Here is an 18,397-nt window from a genome sequence, read left to right on the forward strand (position 1 = left end):
AAGGGCCACATCACCTTGAATGCTCCCTTGAAATAGTGGTAACTCCTTATGCTAAACCATCTGTTCTACCTTGTATTTAGCTGTGACACTCTGTGTTTCCCACACCTGAAGGAGAGCTCTGTGTAAGCTCGAAAGCTTCCCTCTCTTTCTCTCACCAACAGAAGTTGGTCCAATAAAAGAGATTACCTCACTCACTTTGTCTCTATAGTAAAACCTGTGAACTAGATCCTCCGCTGCAGCTACGCTGATTCACAAGTGGAGCAGATTTAGAAAATGATAGAACCATTAGCAGCCCTGGTGAGTTCAGCTCTGAAAAATCTGCTGACAGACAGGGTAGATTAGGAGATTCTAAAGTCAGCAGGGACCATTAGATCATCTAGTCTGCCTAGGGTGATCAGATGTCCCAATTTTATAGGGACAGTCCTGATTTGGGGGGCTTTTTCTTATATAGGCACCTAAAGCCCCCTATCCCTTGTCCTGATTTTTTACACTTACTGTCTGGTCACCCTAAGTCTCCCCTCCTGTATGTAGCCTCTGCCATTTTGGGAGCATTATAGATGCTGCTCCTACAGAAAGTAGCACAGAGATATAAACTGGGACTGTCTCTGAGCCTGCCTGGTTTGGCTGTCCTGGAGGAAGACACCCGGATCTGTGGCAGCAAGACAAACCTGCTTGACAATGCTTGGTGACCAACAGGGCTCGGGGGGGGGGGGGGGGATTGCCAGCCATTTTTACTCTCTTGGTCACAGGGTCTGAAGACGACCCAGAGCCCCCCGATCCACAAGAGAGGCCGAGTCCCCAGAAGATGCAGCAACTGTGGAAGTGGAAAACCCACAGAGACCCCACTGCACTGGCCGCCGGGACTCGATCCTGCCTGAGATCCCATCCAGCTCTTCCTTTATATAGCTCCCTATTCCTAGCGACAGTTTCCTCGCTCGCACATGCTCGGTTACCTCAGAATTGTGATTGACAGCTGTGAAACAATTCTGACTGACAGCTCAGAATTGACCGTTAGCTCAGAATTCTGATTGACAGCTCTGAAACAATTCTGATTGGCAGCCCAGAATTGACCATTAGCTCAGCATTCTGATTGACAGCTCTGAAACAATTCTGACTGACAGCTCAGAATTGACCGTTAGCTCAGAATTCTGACTGACAGCTCTGCCCTTGAAAACCAGCTAGAGGCTTAACTGACTCACCCCTCTGTCACCCCTTACCGCACATGCTCACTGATGACCTTCACCTCCGAGCTGTGATTCTGCTGAGCCGTGCCCACACCCACTCGGCTCTTTGCCAGGGCACCCTTTTCTTTTTCTGGTTCCTGGAATCAGGCATATCGGCAGGCAGAGAAGGCGGTGGGAGAGGCATTGCCAGAAGAGGGCTGAGAGAGCTAATCCCCGAGACGGCCAGCAGGAGGTGCCGCTCTGGTGAGTGTATCCCATCACGGTGCTCCAGAGCTGCTGAGAGCTCCAAATAACAGAAGCTTCACCGGGGAGGGAGCTGTCTGCTGGCATTTCTTGGTCAGCCAAGGGAAATGACAGGATGGGCCAGGCTTCGTTTACATTTCCCATATGTGGCAGTTTGGGGAACTGTGGTCAAAATTCAGTTAATTTGTAAATTTAGGGGTAATAAAACACTGTTATCGCTGTGAGTAACGAAAGAGCAGGAGAACTGAACCAACTGTGCCTGCAATTATGGGTCACCCTAACCATCACTGCAGTCCGGCAAGGTTGGGTACTGGAGCCCCGACAATATGAGAGAAGGAGAAGGGGCTGCTACCTTATGGGGGCAATGCCATCTGTGGTGGCAAGACCTGTGTCCAGGTGCTATGTCACTGATCTGTATCTGAAGAGGTGGTGGAGAGGTAGCTTTCACGAAGAAGAGATGGTTTTGCAGACAGTGGCATACACAGAGGTGTTATTGAGGTAGGTCAACTGAGATACTCCAATGAGGGTCCCAGCTACCCAAGAATGAGAGGAATAATCAGTTCAGCTGGGCAAAGTGGTGTAGCTCCTGGAGCAGATCAGGCAGCGCTTTCCTTTGGGGCTGGACATAGACCTGCCTGAATTCTGCCAACCCGTGACAAAGAAAACTTTACTCACAGTTTGTTGTTTTGTACAGTGGACTCGGTGCTTGGGAGGAGAAGTATTGCCTGTCAGGGGCACCTCGGGGGTATGTAGTTTTCCTAGGTTTCTGGGCTGGGGCGTGAGCCAGTGTTTGCTACATTTTCAAAAGGAACCTTAGACATTTGAACCAGCCCTTTTTATTGCCTATAACCTCTGGTATAAGGTTCACACTGATTTTTGTTGTTGGTTTTCAGGAGTTATTGCAAGATGGGTTAGGTCCTTATTTATTTACATCCCTGAGTCCTTTCCCTGTTCTCGTCCCCTTGTTTTAGCTTACCTTGTTCCTATCCAGGGATTAAACAGTTTGTTTTTATGTGGACTTTGATTCAATGTACTAGTTAATGAATGTCCTAGCAGACAAGGGGTTGTTAGTCCTTTGTATACCTGGCCACTAGGTGGAATCACTAATTGCTGGGAACCCAGGGCCCATTGGGTGGGGGTGGAGGTCAGAGACATCCTGAGGAGCATGGAACAAAGGACTCCACCACCGGTGGGGCAGGGATGCCCCAGGAAGTGGTTACATGTGTAACATAGGCCATAGAATTTTACAGTTACCCCTGCCTTGAGCCCAGTAAAAGGTGAAAGTGCAGTGTAACCTTTTACAACCTCTACATGGATTTAAAATAAATCTGCATTTAGGGGCTAATGCAGCCCTCACTGAACTCAATGGGAGTTTTTCCACTGACTTCAGTGGGCTCTGGATGCAGCCCGCAAATCGAGCATATTATGTATTTGTGATTCTCTGCAGGGGTACCCAGGGTTGGAAAGCACCTCACTGCTACATGCCCTTAGAATGATGCAGTCTTGTCCATGCTTCAGCTCCCTGAAACCAACAGCCTCTGGTAGCACAAGCACAGCCTTGCAGCCCCACAGGCTTCATTCCCTTTGTGCAGGTTAGCGAATGGCACACACCAATGTCCAAGCACTCTCTGAGCATTCCCTTCAGTGTCAAGCCTCTTCTCCACTGAATACTCACAAAACTAGCAGGCCTGCTGTGACCAAAGGAACAGTTCAGACCAGCTTGTAAGATTCTGCTCAGGACCAGCATTCTGCTTAATATTACAGCACTGAGATATGTTTATAGTGAAAACAAGAATAAATTTAGGATTAAAGTATAGAGATTCAGGAATATTTAGTAAGAATATCGGAAACAGGTGGTTACATATAAAACGAAATCATAACACGTTTTCTGGAGACTAAACTTAACTAACAGTTTACCCGCATGTCTAAAGCCGTTTATTGCACTCCAAGTCCTCTGCAACATTTTTAGTCAAGGCAGGAAGAGATCCCATTTTCATGAATACAGATACGTTATTGAGGCAGGTCAGCTGAGGCACTCCAATGAGGGTCCCTGCTCATTTACTTCCTAACCATAGGATACCATGATGCCTTCTTTGCCTTTTAGAAATACACCCAAAGTTCTTTGTCTTTACTCCTAGACATGACAACCCTCCAGGGATGGTTTTTTTCCTGCGTGCTCATTTTTTGTTGAGTTCACCTCTCTTCATTAACATGTGACTTCACTTGTAAATGCACAGCCATTGTGTCCCCTTAAAGTGCTGAATTTACATCCCAGCAGAGAGATGCACGGTTTTACCTCCTGTCTGGAGGAGCCAGTCTAAGGCATGCCACCTTTTGGTGACCTGCTTTTACTTTACATGGTCTTTACTTTACAACAGTCTTGGCTATAAGTGAAAATGTCATGTAATTAAGCAGCAGTGTATGCACCATGGGTCTGGAGCAGAGGTCCTCACTATGGGTTGCACTTCCCTGGGGAGGAACAAGCGTGTGCCAAGGGAGGCACAAATCACCTGTCTTTTGGCCGGGGCATTGTGCTGCCCCAGCAGATCCAGAGCTCTGCTTGGCCTGGGGACTGGACAGAGGGAGCCAGACCTCAACCAGGGGCTGGCTCAGAGATGCGGGCTGGCCTCAAACAAAGAACTTCAGAACTGTTAAGTTGTTAAAAAGCACATATCTGCTGAGCAGAGGGGAAGAGGCAGGGCTTGCAGGAAAGCAGACAGAACTCAGGTCCCTGGAAACAGGGTGTGTGCCTATGAAGAGTTGGGCCTACCCAACTCTTGAGGGAAGTGCTAAGACAATATTTATGTAGGCCTGTTGTTGTTTTAATCCTTTCTGCTGATTTCTATGTTCCTATGGATAAATATATTTTTGCTTTGAAGAAGCTGTTTGCAGTCACTGTATCACCTACTGGTCAGAGATGCTGAAGGGAATCCATGCAGGTGGCCAAACACAATCAGGACAATGAAGTAATTACAGTTGGTGCATGAATTCTGCAGCCTCAAGACCCAGGCTAAAAGTGGGGTCACTCATGGGAATCCACTCTAAGAGAAGTGAAGGCGCAGATCCAATCACTTGAACAGGTGCCCACAGAGCAACCGAGGTCAAAGGTGTAACTAGTCTTGAAACATGAGTGTTCTAGGACAGAGGTTCTCAAACTGTGGTCCGTGGACCACCCGTGGTCTGCGAGCTCCATTCAGGTGGTCCGCGGATAGTTCCCTCTAATGTGCGCACCTGGGCTGCCGCACACAAGAGATTGAAGGGCCACCCATCTAATTAGTGGAGCTGAGCGGGCATAACTAATTAGGTACCTGGAGAAGATGCATATGTAAGGTGAGGTGGTGGCTTTGGAGGGAATAGAGGGTAGGTGGGAGGGGGTAGTGGGGTGGGAAGAGGGGGTGGGGGGAATTTGGGAGGAGCAGGGCTGTGGTGGCAAGAGAAAGAGGCAACTTTCCCCAGCTCCAGGGCTGCGGCTGCCAGGGAGAGATGGCCCCCCTTCCCAGCCCCAGCTCTGTGGCTGCTGTGGCGGGGAAGAGACCACCTTCTTTCCCAGCCCCAGCTTGGGGGCTGCCGCAGTGGCGGAGACACCCCTCCTTCCCAGCCCCAGCTTGTGGGCTGCTGCAGCGGGGGAGAGAGGGCACATTCATTGCATTAGAAAGGTAAGACTACTGATATTAAAATGCCTTTATTTGTAGAACCAAAAATGTTAATTGTTAGTCAGTTTTTTTATATAGTGCTTTTATCCAAATCGCTTTGCAATAGTTAGCTAATGGTACAAACAACATGTGTAAAGATCATTAAGTGGTCCACCAAGACCCTCAGCAATTTTTCAAGTGGTCCACGAAAAATAAAGTTTGAGAACCACTGTTCTAGGATTTTACAGGGGTCCTCCTGGTCTGCTGCTGACATATTCAGATGCTGCTGGAGCTTGGGGCAGCTTTCCTCCATTACATCTAATGATGTGACAGTTCTTACTATCTTTTCCTTTTCATCCAGTCCCTTGCAATTTTGTAGGCTTCCCGTCCAAATAATGTCCAATAATGTCCTAAACACATCCGCTTTCATGTCCATCTGCTCAGGGACAGGAATCTGATATGCAGCCATGTTTTATTGTTTTCTCTGGAGCATCCTCTCCTCCCCTCACTATTCTTGGCTTCTAATTTCATGGACCTGCAGGAGCCAACACACACCTGACACCATGGTTGGTGTGTGAACATAAAGAGAGAGAGCCAGGACTGTGCAACATTCTGGCTGTATTCCTTCCTCCATATTGAGAGTTTATTTATACTGCAATAAAAAAAACACCCCACATTTCAGAGCCTGGGTCAGGTGATGTGGGCTTTTGTTATGGCACTAAAAATTGAAGTAAAGACGTTTGGTGTCAGGCTGCAACTTGAGCTCTGAGACTCTTCCCCTTCATGAGGTCTCAAAGCCCGGGCTCCAGCCTGACCCTAAACATCTGCACGACAATTTTATATCACGACATGCCCCAGCCTGAGTCAGCTGACCCAGGCCAGCCGCAGCCATGCTGCGGGGCTTTCGCCACTTGTAACGCCAACAGATCCCCGGTCGTCGGGATCGAACCTGGGACCTCTGGAGCTAAATGCATGAGCCTCTGCTGCATGGGTTAAAAACCATATAGCTTCTAGCTAAGGCTGTAGAGCAGAGTCATTAATCTCGCTCTAAGTGGTCTAAGCACCAGTACATGGGACAGAGCACCACACCTGGAGGTGTGTGGGTTACAGACATATCTAGAGTTTCCTGGATTTTCAAGCAGGAGTCTAATTTCCAATACAAAATCATAGTGTAGCACCTCCTGTTGGGAAGTTATTTACCTTAACACTGTGTTTCTACAACACCTGTGCCCCAGTCTCAGCCGGCGCCTCTAGGCACTACTGTAGTACAAATGATAATATTGCAGCCTTCTAGGTACTAGAGGGGGTGAGGACATCACATAAGGATACAGCAGGAGCATCGATTTCTTATGAGAGCCAAAGAGTAGATCTGAGAGCCTGAATCCTGCTCAAGTTGTATTTGGAAACCTAAAGTACTAGCAGGAGTACATTAGAATTTGTTGAATACTCGCTATTGAATGTGTGCATCAGTGACACGGCTGTGAAATCCCAAGATAACTGAGATGGATACAAGTTGATAATAGGTTTCACCCTTGAATTGAATCTGGATGAACAGGGCAGATCTCTCATGTTGATGAAATTGCTTGCTGAACATTTGAGATCCAGGTTCTGCCACACACATTTCTGCCCTACAGTGGGACTTGCGTACACGAGAAAGTTGTACTGCTTTGACTATGCTGGTAAGCAGTGTTTTTCAACCTGGGGTATACGCACCCGTAGGGGTACACAAGCTCTCATCAGGGGGTAGGGAAGAAAAATCCTGTAATGTCAGACCACACATTTTAATTGGTAAAACCTGGTAATCTAATCATAGGTATATTATGACCATATCTCAGATGAGGGTATGCAGTAGATAACATTATTTGGAAAAAGGGGTATGTTATTTGAAAACCACACAGAGTGAAATCGCCCCTTTCCCCCGTGTCAGGTAGAGTTATATCCGTATAAGGGTACTCTATACTAGCCTAGCTACTCCCATACGGGAAGGGGAATAACTACAAAGATGATAAATAAAAATTAATAGACTTATCCCCAGGCCCACTTCTCATTTTCATATTTTGGGTTAATCACACAGAAGAATTATCAGAGCTGTGTCTGCAGAGCTAATGCACTGACTATTTTGACAGCATTATTCAATCAAAATTAAGCCTATTGTATTTCACACCCCTGTCCTGGGGATATTAGTGTCCATGAAGTTTCTTCAGGTGTAGGTGACTCTCGTTCTTGGAGCAGACGTGTTTTCCTTGGAGGGGGGGGGGGGAGTTAGCTGGATCAGGTGAGAGTTCGAAGCAGAGGAGGGTGAGAGCAAGAGCCACCTTCACCTCGTTTATTGTAACAGAATTAGAGGAACCATTAGAAAAGGGATAGAGAATAAAACAGAAAATCTCATAATGCTACTATATAAAGTCACCTTGAATACTGCATAAGGTTCTGGTGACCCCATCTCAAAAAAAGATATTTTAGAATGGGAAAAGGTGCAGAGAAGGGCAACAAAAATAATTAGTGGCATGGAACAGCTTGCATAGGAGGAGAGATTATAAAGACTGGGACTGTTCAGATTAGAAAAGAGGTGACTAAGGAGTGACATGATAGAAGTTTATAAAATCATGACTGGTGTGCAGAAAGTGAAGAGGGAAGTGTTATTTACCCCTTCACATAACACATGAACCAGGGGTCACCTGATGAAATCAATACGCAGCAGGTTTAAAACAAACATAAGACAGTCCTTGTACACAAAACACACAGTCAACCTGTGGAACTTGTTGCCAGGGAGGTTTTGAGGCCAAAAGTATAACTGCATTTAAAACATAATTTAGATAAGTTCATGAAGGATAGGTCCATCAATGGCTATTAGCCAGTACGGCCAGGGATGCAACCCCATGCTCTGGGTGTCCCTAAACCTCTAACTGCAGAAGCTGGTGCTGGATGACAGGGGATGGGTCACTCAAAAATTGCCCTGTTCTGTCCACTCCCTCTGAAGCATCTGGCACTGGCCTCTGTGTGAAACAAGATACTGGGCTAGATGGACCATCGGTTTGATCTAGTATGTCCATTCTTATGTTCTTATAAATAAGAATGAGGAAAGGATTCTGTGCAACATGGAGTGAGTTTGAAATACGTGTTACTTCCCTTCTTTGTGTAACTGGCAATGTGAAAAGGGGCACTCACCTCTTGACTACCTCCTAGTGGCTATGTGTGGTACCACCAGTCTTTTCTCATCCCTGGCACCCTCTGCAGGCTGCCCGACAACCTTGGCAGGTCTTCTATGGCTTGGCACTCCAGCCAAGCCACAAACTCTGAATGACCCTTCCGGGGTATTAAAGAATCTAGTAAATAAACAGTCTGTTTGCCCTCATTGGGGGCTTCAGTCCCAGCTCTGGGCCCTTTAAATTCAGCCCTTTGTTTGGGCTCCCATACAAATCCCACCCCTTTCTGTGGTTTAAACCATTTTACTTGTGGCCAGTAAGGGAACCTGGCTCACCCACTTCTCCAGGTTCCAGGCCGGGGCCCCTATGTACAGCAGCCACATACTGCCTGCTCCAATCCATTGCTGATATTTCCCTGGGCTTCTTCCAACCAGGCCCTTTATCTCCAGCACTAGCTCAGAGCCAGCATCCCCAGATTCCTCTCTCTGCAATCCCAGCTGTGCAGGTTCAGATAGCCATGAACTTCATCTATTGTCAGGCCTCTGTGGCCAGAGAAGGGCACCTGACTTCTCTTCTCTGGTCCCAGTCAGGGACTGCCCCACCAAGGACAGGCAGCTCCTTTTATCTACGGCATCAGGACCCTGACTGCCTGTTGCTAGCCCATCTAGCCCTTGGAGGACCAGATCTCTGAGGTTTTCCAAAATGGCTGCTCCAGAAGAGAGCCAAAGAGGCCAAACGCACCCCATCACAAGAGGACTTCAATATTCTAGCTGGATGCTACGATGCCCAGCCTAACTGACTGTGGTCCAAAGGCAGAGAGGCCTTACTGGCATTGGCATGAATGTTGATCATATTGGGTGTCTGGAAGAGCTGTCAAAGAGGGGTCCTTGCCATTCCTGCCTCTTGAAGCAGCCTTGCCCTAGAGAGCTGGCTGTTGGGACAGTCAGGAGTGGGGAAGGCTGTGTTGTGATTGAGTTTGGGGGGTGGGCAGCAGGAGAAAAGCAGAAGAGGGAGCACTTTGCCCTTCCCCTGCCTTCTCCTGGTTCTTAATTCTGACAGACACGAGACCCTGTCTAGTGAGCTTAGCATGCACGTAGACTATTTTATTATATGTTTTCTCTGTGTTCCTTTTGTCCTAAAATGAATGCACTGCGCTTTGTGAAAGTTGTCTGGTCTCTGGTAACACCATCTATGGCCCTTGAGAGAGTGCAAATCACAGGTGCTGGATTAACGGCAGGCCTATAGTCACAGGGACCTCAAGTCTAAATCCCTGGTCTGGAGGGGATAGTCCCCTCCCCAAGAAAGGTGACCCTTTCTTGCTAAGAAGTCCAATACCTAAAAGGGTGACCCTGAGCAGACCGCAGAGGGGGCTGAGGTACAGTGTGGCCGCAAACTCTTCAGGGTCCCTGAGAAATCATGGAGCAGGATCAAGTAGGGTGCAAGAAGCCACAGCGTTTATTAAGGCAGCTCCCCACACCACTCTTGGGCCAAGATTCCTTGGAACAATCTTTGTAGACCCCCTCAGTCCTCTCCCAACCTGAGCAAAACAAGCAAAATAGTCCCCTTAATAGATCCTTAATAATGCGTTGGAGGGGTTTTAGTTGGGGGCTGAAGGTGACGGCTAGTGGCGTTCTGTTATTGCCTCCAGCTTTCACCCTGACCACACCACACGATCCATCGTCTACAGCCAAGCTCTGCGATACAACCGCATTTGCTCCAACCCCTCAGACAGAGACAAACACCTACAAGATCTCTGTCAAGCTTTCTTACAACTACAATACCCACCTGCAGAAGTAAAGAAACAGATTGATAGAGCCAGAAGAGTTCCCAGAAGTTACCTACTACAGGACAGGCCTAACAAAGAAAATAACAGAACGCCACTAGCCGTCACCTTCAGCCCCCAACTAAAACCCCTCCAACGCATTATTAAGGATCTACAACCTATCCTAAAGGATGACCCAACACTCTCACAAGTCTTGGGAGACAGGCCAGTCCTTGCCTACAGACAGCCCCCCAACCTGAAGCAAATACTCACCAACAACCACATACCACACAACAGAACCACTAACCCAGGAACTTATCCTTGCAACAAAGCCCGTTGCCAATTGTGCCCACATATCTATTCAGGGGACACCATCACAGGGCCTAATAACATCAGCCACACTATCAGAGGCTCGTTCACCTGCACATCCACCAATGTGATATATGCCATCATGTGCCAGCAATGCCCCTCTGCCATGTACATTGGTCAAACTGGACAGTCTCTACGTAAAAGAATAAATGGACACAAATCAGATGTCAAGAATTATAACATTCATAAACCAGTCGGAGAACACTTCAATCTCTCTGGTCACGCAATCACAGACATGAAGGTCGCTATCTTAAAACAAAAAAACTTCAAATCCAGACTCCAGCGAGAAACTGCTGAATTGGAATTCATTTGCAAATTGGATACTATTAATTTAGGCTTAAATGGAGACTGGGAGTGGCTAAGTCATTATGCAAGGTAGCCTGTTTCCTCTTGTTTTTTCCTACCCCCCCCCCAGATGTTCTGGTTTAACTTGGATTTAAACTTGGAGAGTGGTCAGTTTGGATGAGCTATTACCAGCAGGAGAGTGAGTTTGTGTGTGTATGGGGGTGGGAGGGATGTGAGAAAACCTGGATTTGTGCAGGAAATAGCCCAACTTGATTATCATGCACATTGTGTAAAGAGTTGTCACTTTGGATGGGCTATCACCAGCAGGAGAGTGAATTTGTGTGGGGGGGTGGAGGGTGAGAAAACCTGGATTTGTGCTGGAAATGGCCCACCTGATGATCACTTTAGATAAGCTATTACCAGCAGGACAGTGGGGTGGGAGGAGGTATTGTTTCATATTCTCTGTGTATATATAAAGTCTGCTGCAGTTTCCACGGTATGCATCCGATGAAGTGAGCTGTAGCTCACGAAAGCTCATGCTCAAATAAATTGGTTAGTCTCTAAGGTGCCACAAGTACTCCTTTTCTTTTTAAAGAAAAGTCTGGAAGCACTAGAAAGACTTCTTCTGCAGATCATAAACCAAACTATGGCTGATGGGAGTGAGGGAGAAACTTTCCCTGTAAGAATGTTATTCCATAGCTGCCTACTGTAGGGTTTCTACATAGAAGCAGGTACTCGCTGGTGTGGAAGTCCAAACACTGGACTAGCTGGACCATTGGCAAAATGTGTAATAGGATCCTGGTTGCAATCTTAACCCTGGAGAGGCTACTAGGTCTGCACAATGAACTGAAATTAGACCATGAAGTAAAGAAATGCTGGAAGAAAGTCTCAGTCCTTAAAATTGAACAGGTGTATTAGACATTATTGTAGGAGAGTCTTGCAGAGGTAATCAAAAGAGCCATGGAATAGTTCACAATTATTATTAGCCCACTTTAAAGATAGGAAAAATGAGACAGAGAGAGACTGTGGATGAGGTTTTCCAAAGTGTCCAAATAACTTAAGAGGACAAGTGGCACTGATTTCTATAGGACTTGTGCTTGTAAATAACCTAGGTACTTTTGAAAAGTCCCATTCTGTTTGACTTAGGCACCCTGGTTCAGTGGATCAGGCATGCGTCAGGGACTCAGGTAAAAAGAACAGGAGTACTTGTGGCATCTTAGAGACTAACGAATTTATTTGAGCATAAGCTTTCGTGGGCTACAGCCCACTTCATCAGATGCATCGAATGGAACATATAGTAAGAAGATATATATACCTACCGAGAACATGAAAAGGTGGAAGTTGTTATACCAACTCTAAGAGGCTAATTAATTCAGATGAGCTATTATCAGCAGGAGAAAAAAAAAACTTTTGTAGTGATAATCAAGATGGCCCATTTCAGACAGCTGACAAGAAGGTATGAGGATACATAACATGGGGAAATAGATTCAATTTGTGTAATGACCCAGCCACTCAGGTAGCTTTCTCCATAATCGTGCAAACAAAATGAAACACTCTATACTGGTGTTGAAATTCTCCAAACTCATTCTTCAGGGAGACTTCAGCATCCCCGCCAACAAGGCCTTGGATGTAAAACTCACCCATCATTAAATTCATTTATTCCTTAATTATTTATTGCTTATTAAGACACTCATTGGTCATTTCTGGCTCAACCCCCACAGCTGGCCATACCTGACACAGTCTTCAGCCTAGATGTTAATAATGTTGTTTCCAAACTTAGGTTTTGATCATTGATGTTACTTTGTTGTCCTGCTCCCCTAACAATGCAGGGTTTTGCTTCCAGAAAAGTCTACTGACCTGAATCAGGTTGTCACCCCTGGGAACAGCAAACATCTCAGCATTTTACATCCAGAATATGTCACCTAGTGGTTGAAGATTATTAATGTATTTATTGAAATGCTCTCAGCAAAACCTGGACAAGTAATTGAGGATTCAAAAAACACCACAACTCTTTATTAAGGGATTCAACTCTAGAAGGGATTGTCAGACCCATTCCTGATAAAACTGCACCTGATTTAGTAAATATGGATCTCCACAAGCAACTTTTATAACACACAAACCCTGTTCTCTGTTTGCAAATCCAGAGCAACGCCACTGAGATCAATGGAATTATACAGTGGATTTACAACTGGGTAAGTGAGATCAAAATCTGGCTTTTACCATTGACTAACTCAGATTGCATATAACAGGAAAATTTTGCTCCCACCAATTTTTCCATCTTGGCCCAAAGATTAATGGGAAGCTCACCTCCTAGTGCAAAGAAGAAAATACTCCCCCCTCTCTACACTGGCAGACATAACATTAAGATCCTCATTGCTTTGTAAGATGGGTCGGAAGGAATAGACAAAGGGCATTGGAAAAGACAAAAGAGAGAAAAGTTTCTCTGTACAGAATATAATTATCCCCTCCATCTACTGGATTTCAAAACCAGTGATTTCCTATTGTAGTTTCGCTCGTGTCACTGTCTATGGCATATCTAAAAACATCATAGACCAAATTCTCACCTGGTGTATATCGGCATAGCTCCAAGTCAATGAAGCTATGTCACTTTACAGTGGCTGAGTCTCCACCTAGCCTCACCCTTAAAGAATGTCTCTACCCCGCCCGCACACTAGTATGGTAACTTGCTGTTTCTCAGATTTAAGATGAGCAAATCTACTAAGAAAGTCTTGTGACTTGCAAGCTTTGCTGAAAAAAGTATCAAAGATAGTTTCAGCATGAAATATCAAAGATATTAGGAAAGTTTCTTTAACTGCAAGTGTATTCCAGTCGTGGAGCGCAGGATAAGTTGAGTTACTTCATTAGGAGGTGTAGTCAGGTCAGGTGTGAGTTTGAAGCGGAGGAGGGTTAGGGCAACAGCCACTTTCAACTCAGTCATGGCAAACTGCTGCCCGATGCAGTTCCTGAGAAGAGAAGGAAAAACACTCAGGCTGTAAGGGAGATTTATGGGCTAAGTTATTAATGGTCTGACCCAAACCCACCAGAGTGTAAAGAAAGGAAGTTGCTCTAGTACACAGGGAGTGAAGGGGACCTGGGTTCCATTACTGACTCTGCCACTGACTTGCCATGTGACCCTGGGCAAGTCACGTCCCTGTTCTGTACCCCAGTTTGCCCTCCAACCCTTTGACTATTTTGATTTAAACTCTTCCAGGCAGGGTCTACTGTGATGGCCACCACCTTGACTGACACATCGGGAATTGACTCAGGGACCTCCAGAGCTAAAAGCATGAGCTGATACATCTTGAGATAAATACCTGGGCTCTCTAAGTGGGATTGTAACAGACTAGTAGCTTCTGCAGATTGGGCAGAGAGGGGAACGTCTAACATACTCTCATCAGTGGTTACCCTGTCTCTTACTATGTGTATTCAGAGTAACAGCCGTGTTAGTCTGTATTCGCAAAAAGAAAAGGAGTACTTGTGGCACCTTAGAGACTAACCAATTTATTTGAAGCGAGCTGTAGCTCACGAAAGCTTATGCTCAAATAAATTGGTTAGTCTCTACGGTGCCACAAGTACTCCTTTTCTTTTTACTATGTGTATATACAGGTCCTAGCACAATGGGGCCCTGTAATATTGGTTAGTGCCTCTAGGTACTACTGTAATAAAAATAATAAATTTATAGTCAATGGACTTGGGATCAAGCACTAAAGGACAATCTATCATAATGATCACTTCTGAGAACAATTAGAGGTACACGAGGTAATTTTCTCTCCCCTCATTGTGGTTTTTGGTTTTCTGTTTGTAGTTTTCACACAAGTAATTAATTAATACTTCACCGTGGTCCAGCAGCAAAGGGCATGAAGGCGAAGGGATGCTGATCAGACAAGTTGTCTTGTGAAAATCTCAGGGGGTCAAACACCTGGAAGAAAAGATCATTTGTACTCTAAAGACCTTTAATTACAAAGCTACTGCTGAGTTTGGCAACTGTGTTCACACAGCAAGGGTCCCATTTCTTCCCTCAGCTATTTAAATTATCCCCCATCTCCTCTGTAACTGAGGGTACAATTGGGCCCTATTCTGCACTGACTTGCGTCTAGGGGTAGGCACCACCATGTTGCACGATGGACACTTGACAAAATTACCAGACTTAGTGACGGACATTGGTGGGGGGTTATGTCATTCAGTCATTATTCAATCTGTAAAATAATGCACAATTTTCCACCCTGAAAAAAAACAGTAATGTAGCTAGCTAGTTAATAATAATAAATTCAACTCACTTTAATGTTTTTGAATGTACCTCACCACCACAGTCAATATTTTACACTGTTAATTGAATTTTACTGTTAATTGAATTGTCTTGTTAGACTGACCTCACACTTGGTGAGGCAACTCCCATCTTTTCATGTATTTATATCTGCTCCTGTATTTTCCACTCCATGCATCTGATGAAGTGGGTTCTAGCCCAAGAAAGCTTATGCCCAAATAAATGTTAGTCTCTAAGGTGCCACAAGGACGCCTCGTTGTTTTTACTTTTTTATTGTTCTTGTTTAAATAGTATGTCTTATGGGAGGATGTGTGTGTGTGTGAGCAGGAGGGGGATGAGCACCTCCCACTGACCAGGGTACACCATTGACCCCGTGTCTGAGACCAAGGGGTCCCTCTCCCCTGTTTGTGTCCCTTACACGGGAGTTCCCCCATCATGTCACAGGATTTAGGAAGCGGAGGTCGGGGGAGTCTCTCAGTGGAGCAGGGTTTCCCTTCCCCTCACTGTAACTAGGGCACCCCCCTCTGGGCAGGGGTTATCCCGGGGTGGGTGGGCATCTCCTCTGCCTCCTGACCAGGGCATCCCCTCCAAGGGCAGGCCCCAGTTGTGGGCAGGGATCTGTTGTGAGCAGGGGCCAGGGTGGAACAAATTCTTGAGGGAGGGGCTCACCTCTGTTGTCCCTCATTCCTGCTCTTGCTGGGGAGCTAGGCTGAGGGGGGCTGTGCATCCGGGGTTGGAACTGAAGGGCTGGAGCTAGGCTGAGGGGGGCTGTGCAGTGGAGGGCAGCCAATGGGCTGGGATCTGGGTCAGCACTGCGGGGGGCGGAATGAAGCTCAGCTCCGGAGGCAGCATGCTGCAGAGCGGCTGAGACAGACACTCCCCAGCTCAGAGGGATGCAGGGAAGCCGTTTGCGGGGGGCAGGGGGGGCTGCCTCTGGGGGGCGGGGAGGTGTCCTCCTAGTAAAAAATTTTGAAGTCCGTGCCCATGGACCTCAAAATTTTTACCACGGACACAGTGCCGACCCATGCTTGCATCTCATATATTCAATCATACGTGCAATGTGCCAAAACTACCTGACTGGGATAAAAATGACTGCCTGATGTACAAAGCTGTATGATGGAGAATGAGGCCTCATGTTGCTAAGGAGAACCTTCATTGAGTAACCTAATGGGGATAATGGGATTTAAAAGGTTCAGAGCAATTACACCTTTCTAAATGAATAGAAGTCTGTAGTGCAGATAAAGGGCAAGAGATTCTGATCTCAGTTGCATTGGTGTAAATCCTGAATAGCTCCATTGGGGTCCATAAATGTATTCTGGTTTTACATTGGTCTGACTGAGAGAAGAAACTAGCCCTAAGCCTACATCCGAAACAAACAATCCAATAAAGAACTTCCGCATATATAGAAGGCCAGACTGTACTTTTAAGGCCTGGCCCAAGATGCTGGTGGTATATAGTCACGCTACCCCAATGGAGGGTAAGGAGGGATGGTGTAGCAAGTTCCTTCCATTGTGCCCAGGCAAAAGGAAACTAAATATCACAAGAAGCAAAGTAACGTACCTCTGGATCTTTCCATACTGTGGGGTTTCTGTGAAGAGCGTAAATGTGCAGAGACACTAAGCTACCTGGTAAGAATGAGAGAAAAGATCTCATGAGAAGAAAATCACCTGCTAAAATATTTTCTTTCCATTTATATTTTTTGCCCCACCACACAATTACTGACGCTCAGAAGTTAGCCATTATTGATTGGTTGACTGGTTCTTTGTAATCCCATCATATGGCAGATTTATTTGTTTTTCCTACAGTTATTAAGTATCTTAAGAAAAATCATCAGAGCGGCTACCAGCAAGAGTTGGTGGACGCACTCTGAGGCAACCATAAAAATTGTTGTGATAACCCCTGGCCTAGCGAGTTATTCCCCAATGTGTTGTTGATTTTTCCTTCCTAAGTACAGTACTTGTCTGCATTGAATTTCATCTTGTTGATTTCAGACCAATTCTCCAATTTATCAAAATCCTTTAAAATTCTACTCCTGTCCTCCAAGTGCTTGCAACCCCTCTGCCTTTGTGTCAGCTGCAAATTTTATGCGTACTCTCCCCTCCAGTATCCAAGTTGTTAATGAAACATTGAATAGTAGGGGACCTGGTATAGACCCCTGTAGGACCCCATGAAATACGTCCTCCCAGTTGGACAGTGAGCCATTAATAACTACTCTTTGAGAACTGTCTTTCAATCAGTTGTGCACCCATCATGTAATAGTTTAATCTAGACCACACTTGTTTGTGAGAATGTCATGTGGGACTGGGTTAAAAGCCTACTAAAATCAAGATATATCAAATCTACTGGATCCACTCTATCCACTTGGCCAATAACCTTGTCAAAGAAAGAAATTAAGCTGGTTTGGCATCATAGTTTAATAATTTGTTTCAGAATCTTTCCAAGTAATGAAACTACTCTGGTCTGTTGTTTCCTTTTTTAAAGATAGGTGCTATGCTTAGCCTTCTCCAGTCCTCTGGGACCTCACCCATCCTCCATGAGTTCTCAAATATAATTGCTAATGGTTCCAAGATTGCATCGACTCTTTAAGTCCCTGGAGTGAATTTTGTCAAGCCCTGCCAAGTATGTCCAGTCCATCCACCCAAAGTATATGGGGTTGCTGCTTTATTTTTAATGGTATGCGAACATCTATTTATTCATCTCTCTAGCATGTAAGTCACGCTCAGCACCGCCTTGTCTGAGCGACTTACCGGTCGCTGTATAAATGGAATATAATATAATATAATTAATAAAAAGATAAATGGAAACACAGAAGACAGCTACAAGAATGACCTGAAGTTTGAAAAACATGCCTTATAGTGAGAGATTTACTAAGTTCAATCTACTTAGTTTATTGAAGAGAGGGTTAAGAGATAACATGGTCACAATCAGAGAATCATAGAAGATTAGAGTTGGAAGAGACCTCAGGAGGTCATCTAGTACAACCCCCTGCTCTTTCACAGGTGCTATTCCTAGACAGTTCTGGATAAAGTCCACACATACTGTATCAGGTTAAGCTCACCCTCTTTATGGGAAAAAGAAAAGGAGTACTTGTGGCACCTTAGAGACTAACCAATTTATTTGAGCATAAGCTTTCGTGAGCTACAGCTCACTTTATCGGATGCATACTGTGGAAAGTGTAGAAGATCTTTTTATACACACAAAGCATGAAAAAATACCTCCCCCCACCCCACTCTCCTGCTGGTAATAGCTTATCTAAGGTGATCACTCTCCTTACAATGTGTATGATAATCAAGTTGGGCCATTTCCAGCACAAATCCAGGTTTTCTCCCCCCCACACACAAACCCACTCTCCTGCTGATAATAGCTTATCTAAAGTGATCACTCTCCTTACAACGTGTATGATAAACAAGGTGGGCCATTTCCAGCCCAAATCCAGGGTTTAACAAGAACGTCTGAGGAGGGAGGGGTAGGAAAAAACAAGGGGAAATAGGTTACCTTGCATAATGACTTAG

General features: G+C 45.6%; 1 protein-coding gene across 1 annotated transcript in view; it reads right to left on the minus strand.

The window, feature by feature from the left end:
- Nucleotides 1-12,605: 12,605 nt before the first annotated feature.
- LOC311524809 (cytochrome P450 4B1-like) overlaps nt 12,606-18,397 on the minus strand; it is a 28,149-nt gene continuing 22,357 nt past the window's right edge. The window contains exons 10-12 of the mRNA XM_084636333.1: nt 16,446-16,510; nt 14,458-14,540; nt 12,606-13,584 (exon numbers count right to left, since the gene is read on the minus strand). Of these exons, the coding sequence (XP_084492459.1) occupies nt 13,416-13,584; nt 14,458-14,540; nt 16,446-16,510 (317 nt within the window). The 3' untranslated portion in view covers nt 12,606-13,415. The remainder of the gene's footprint in view (nt 13,585-14,457; nt 14,541-16,445; nt 16,511-18,397) is intronic.

Source organism: Lepidochelys olivacea, assembly GCF_965140295.1.
Source record: "Lepidochelys olivacea isolate rLepOli2 genome assembly, chromosome: 8".
Lineage (NCBI taxonomy): Eukaryota > Metazoa > Chordata > Testudines > Cheloniidae > Lepidochelys > Lepidochelys olivacea.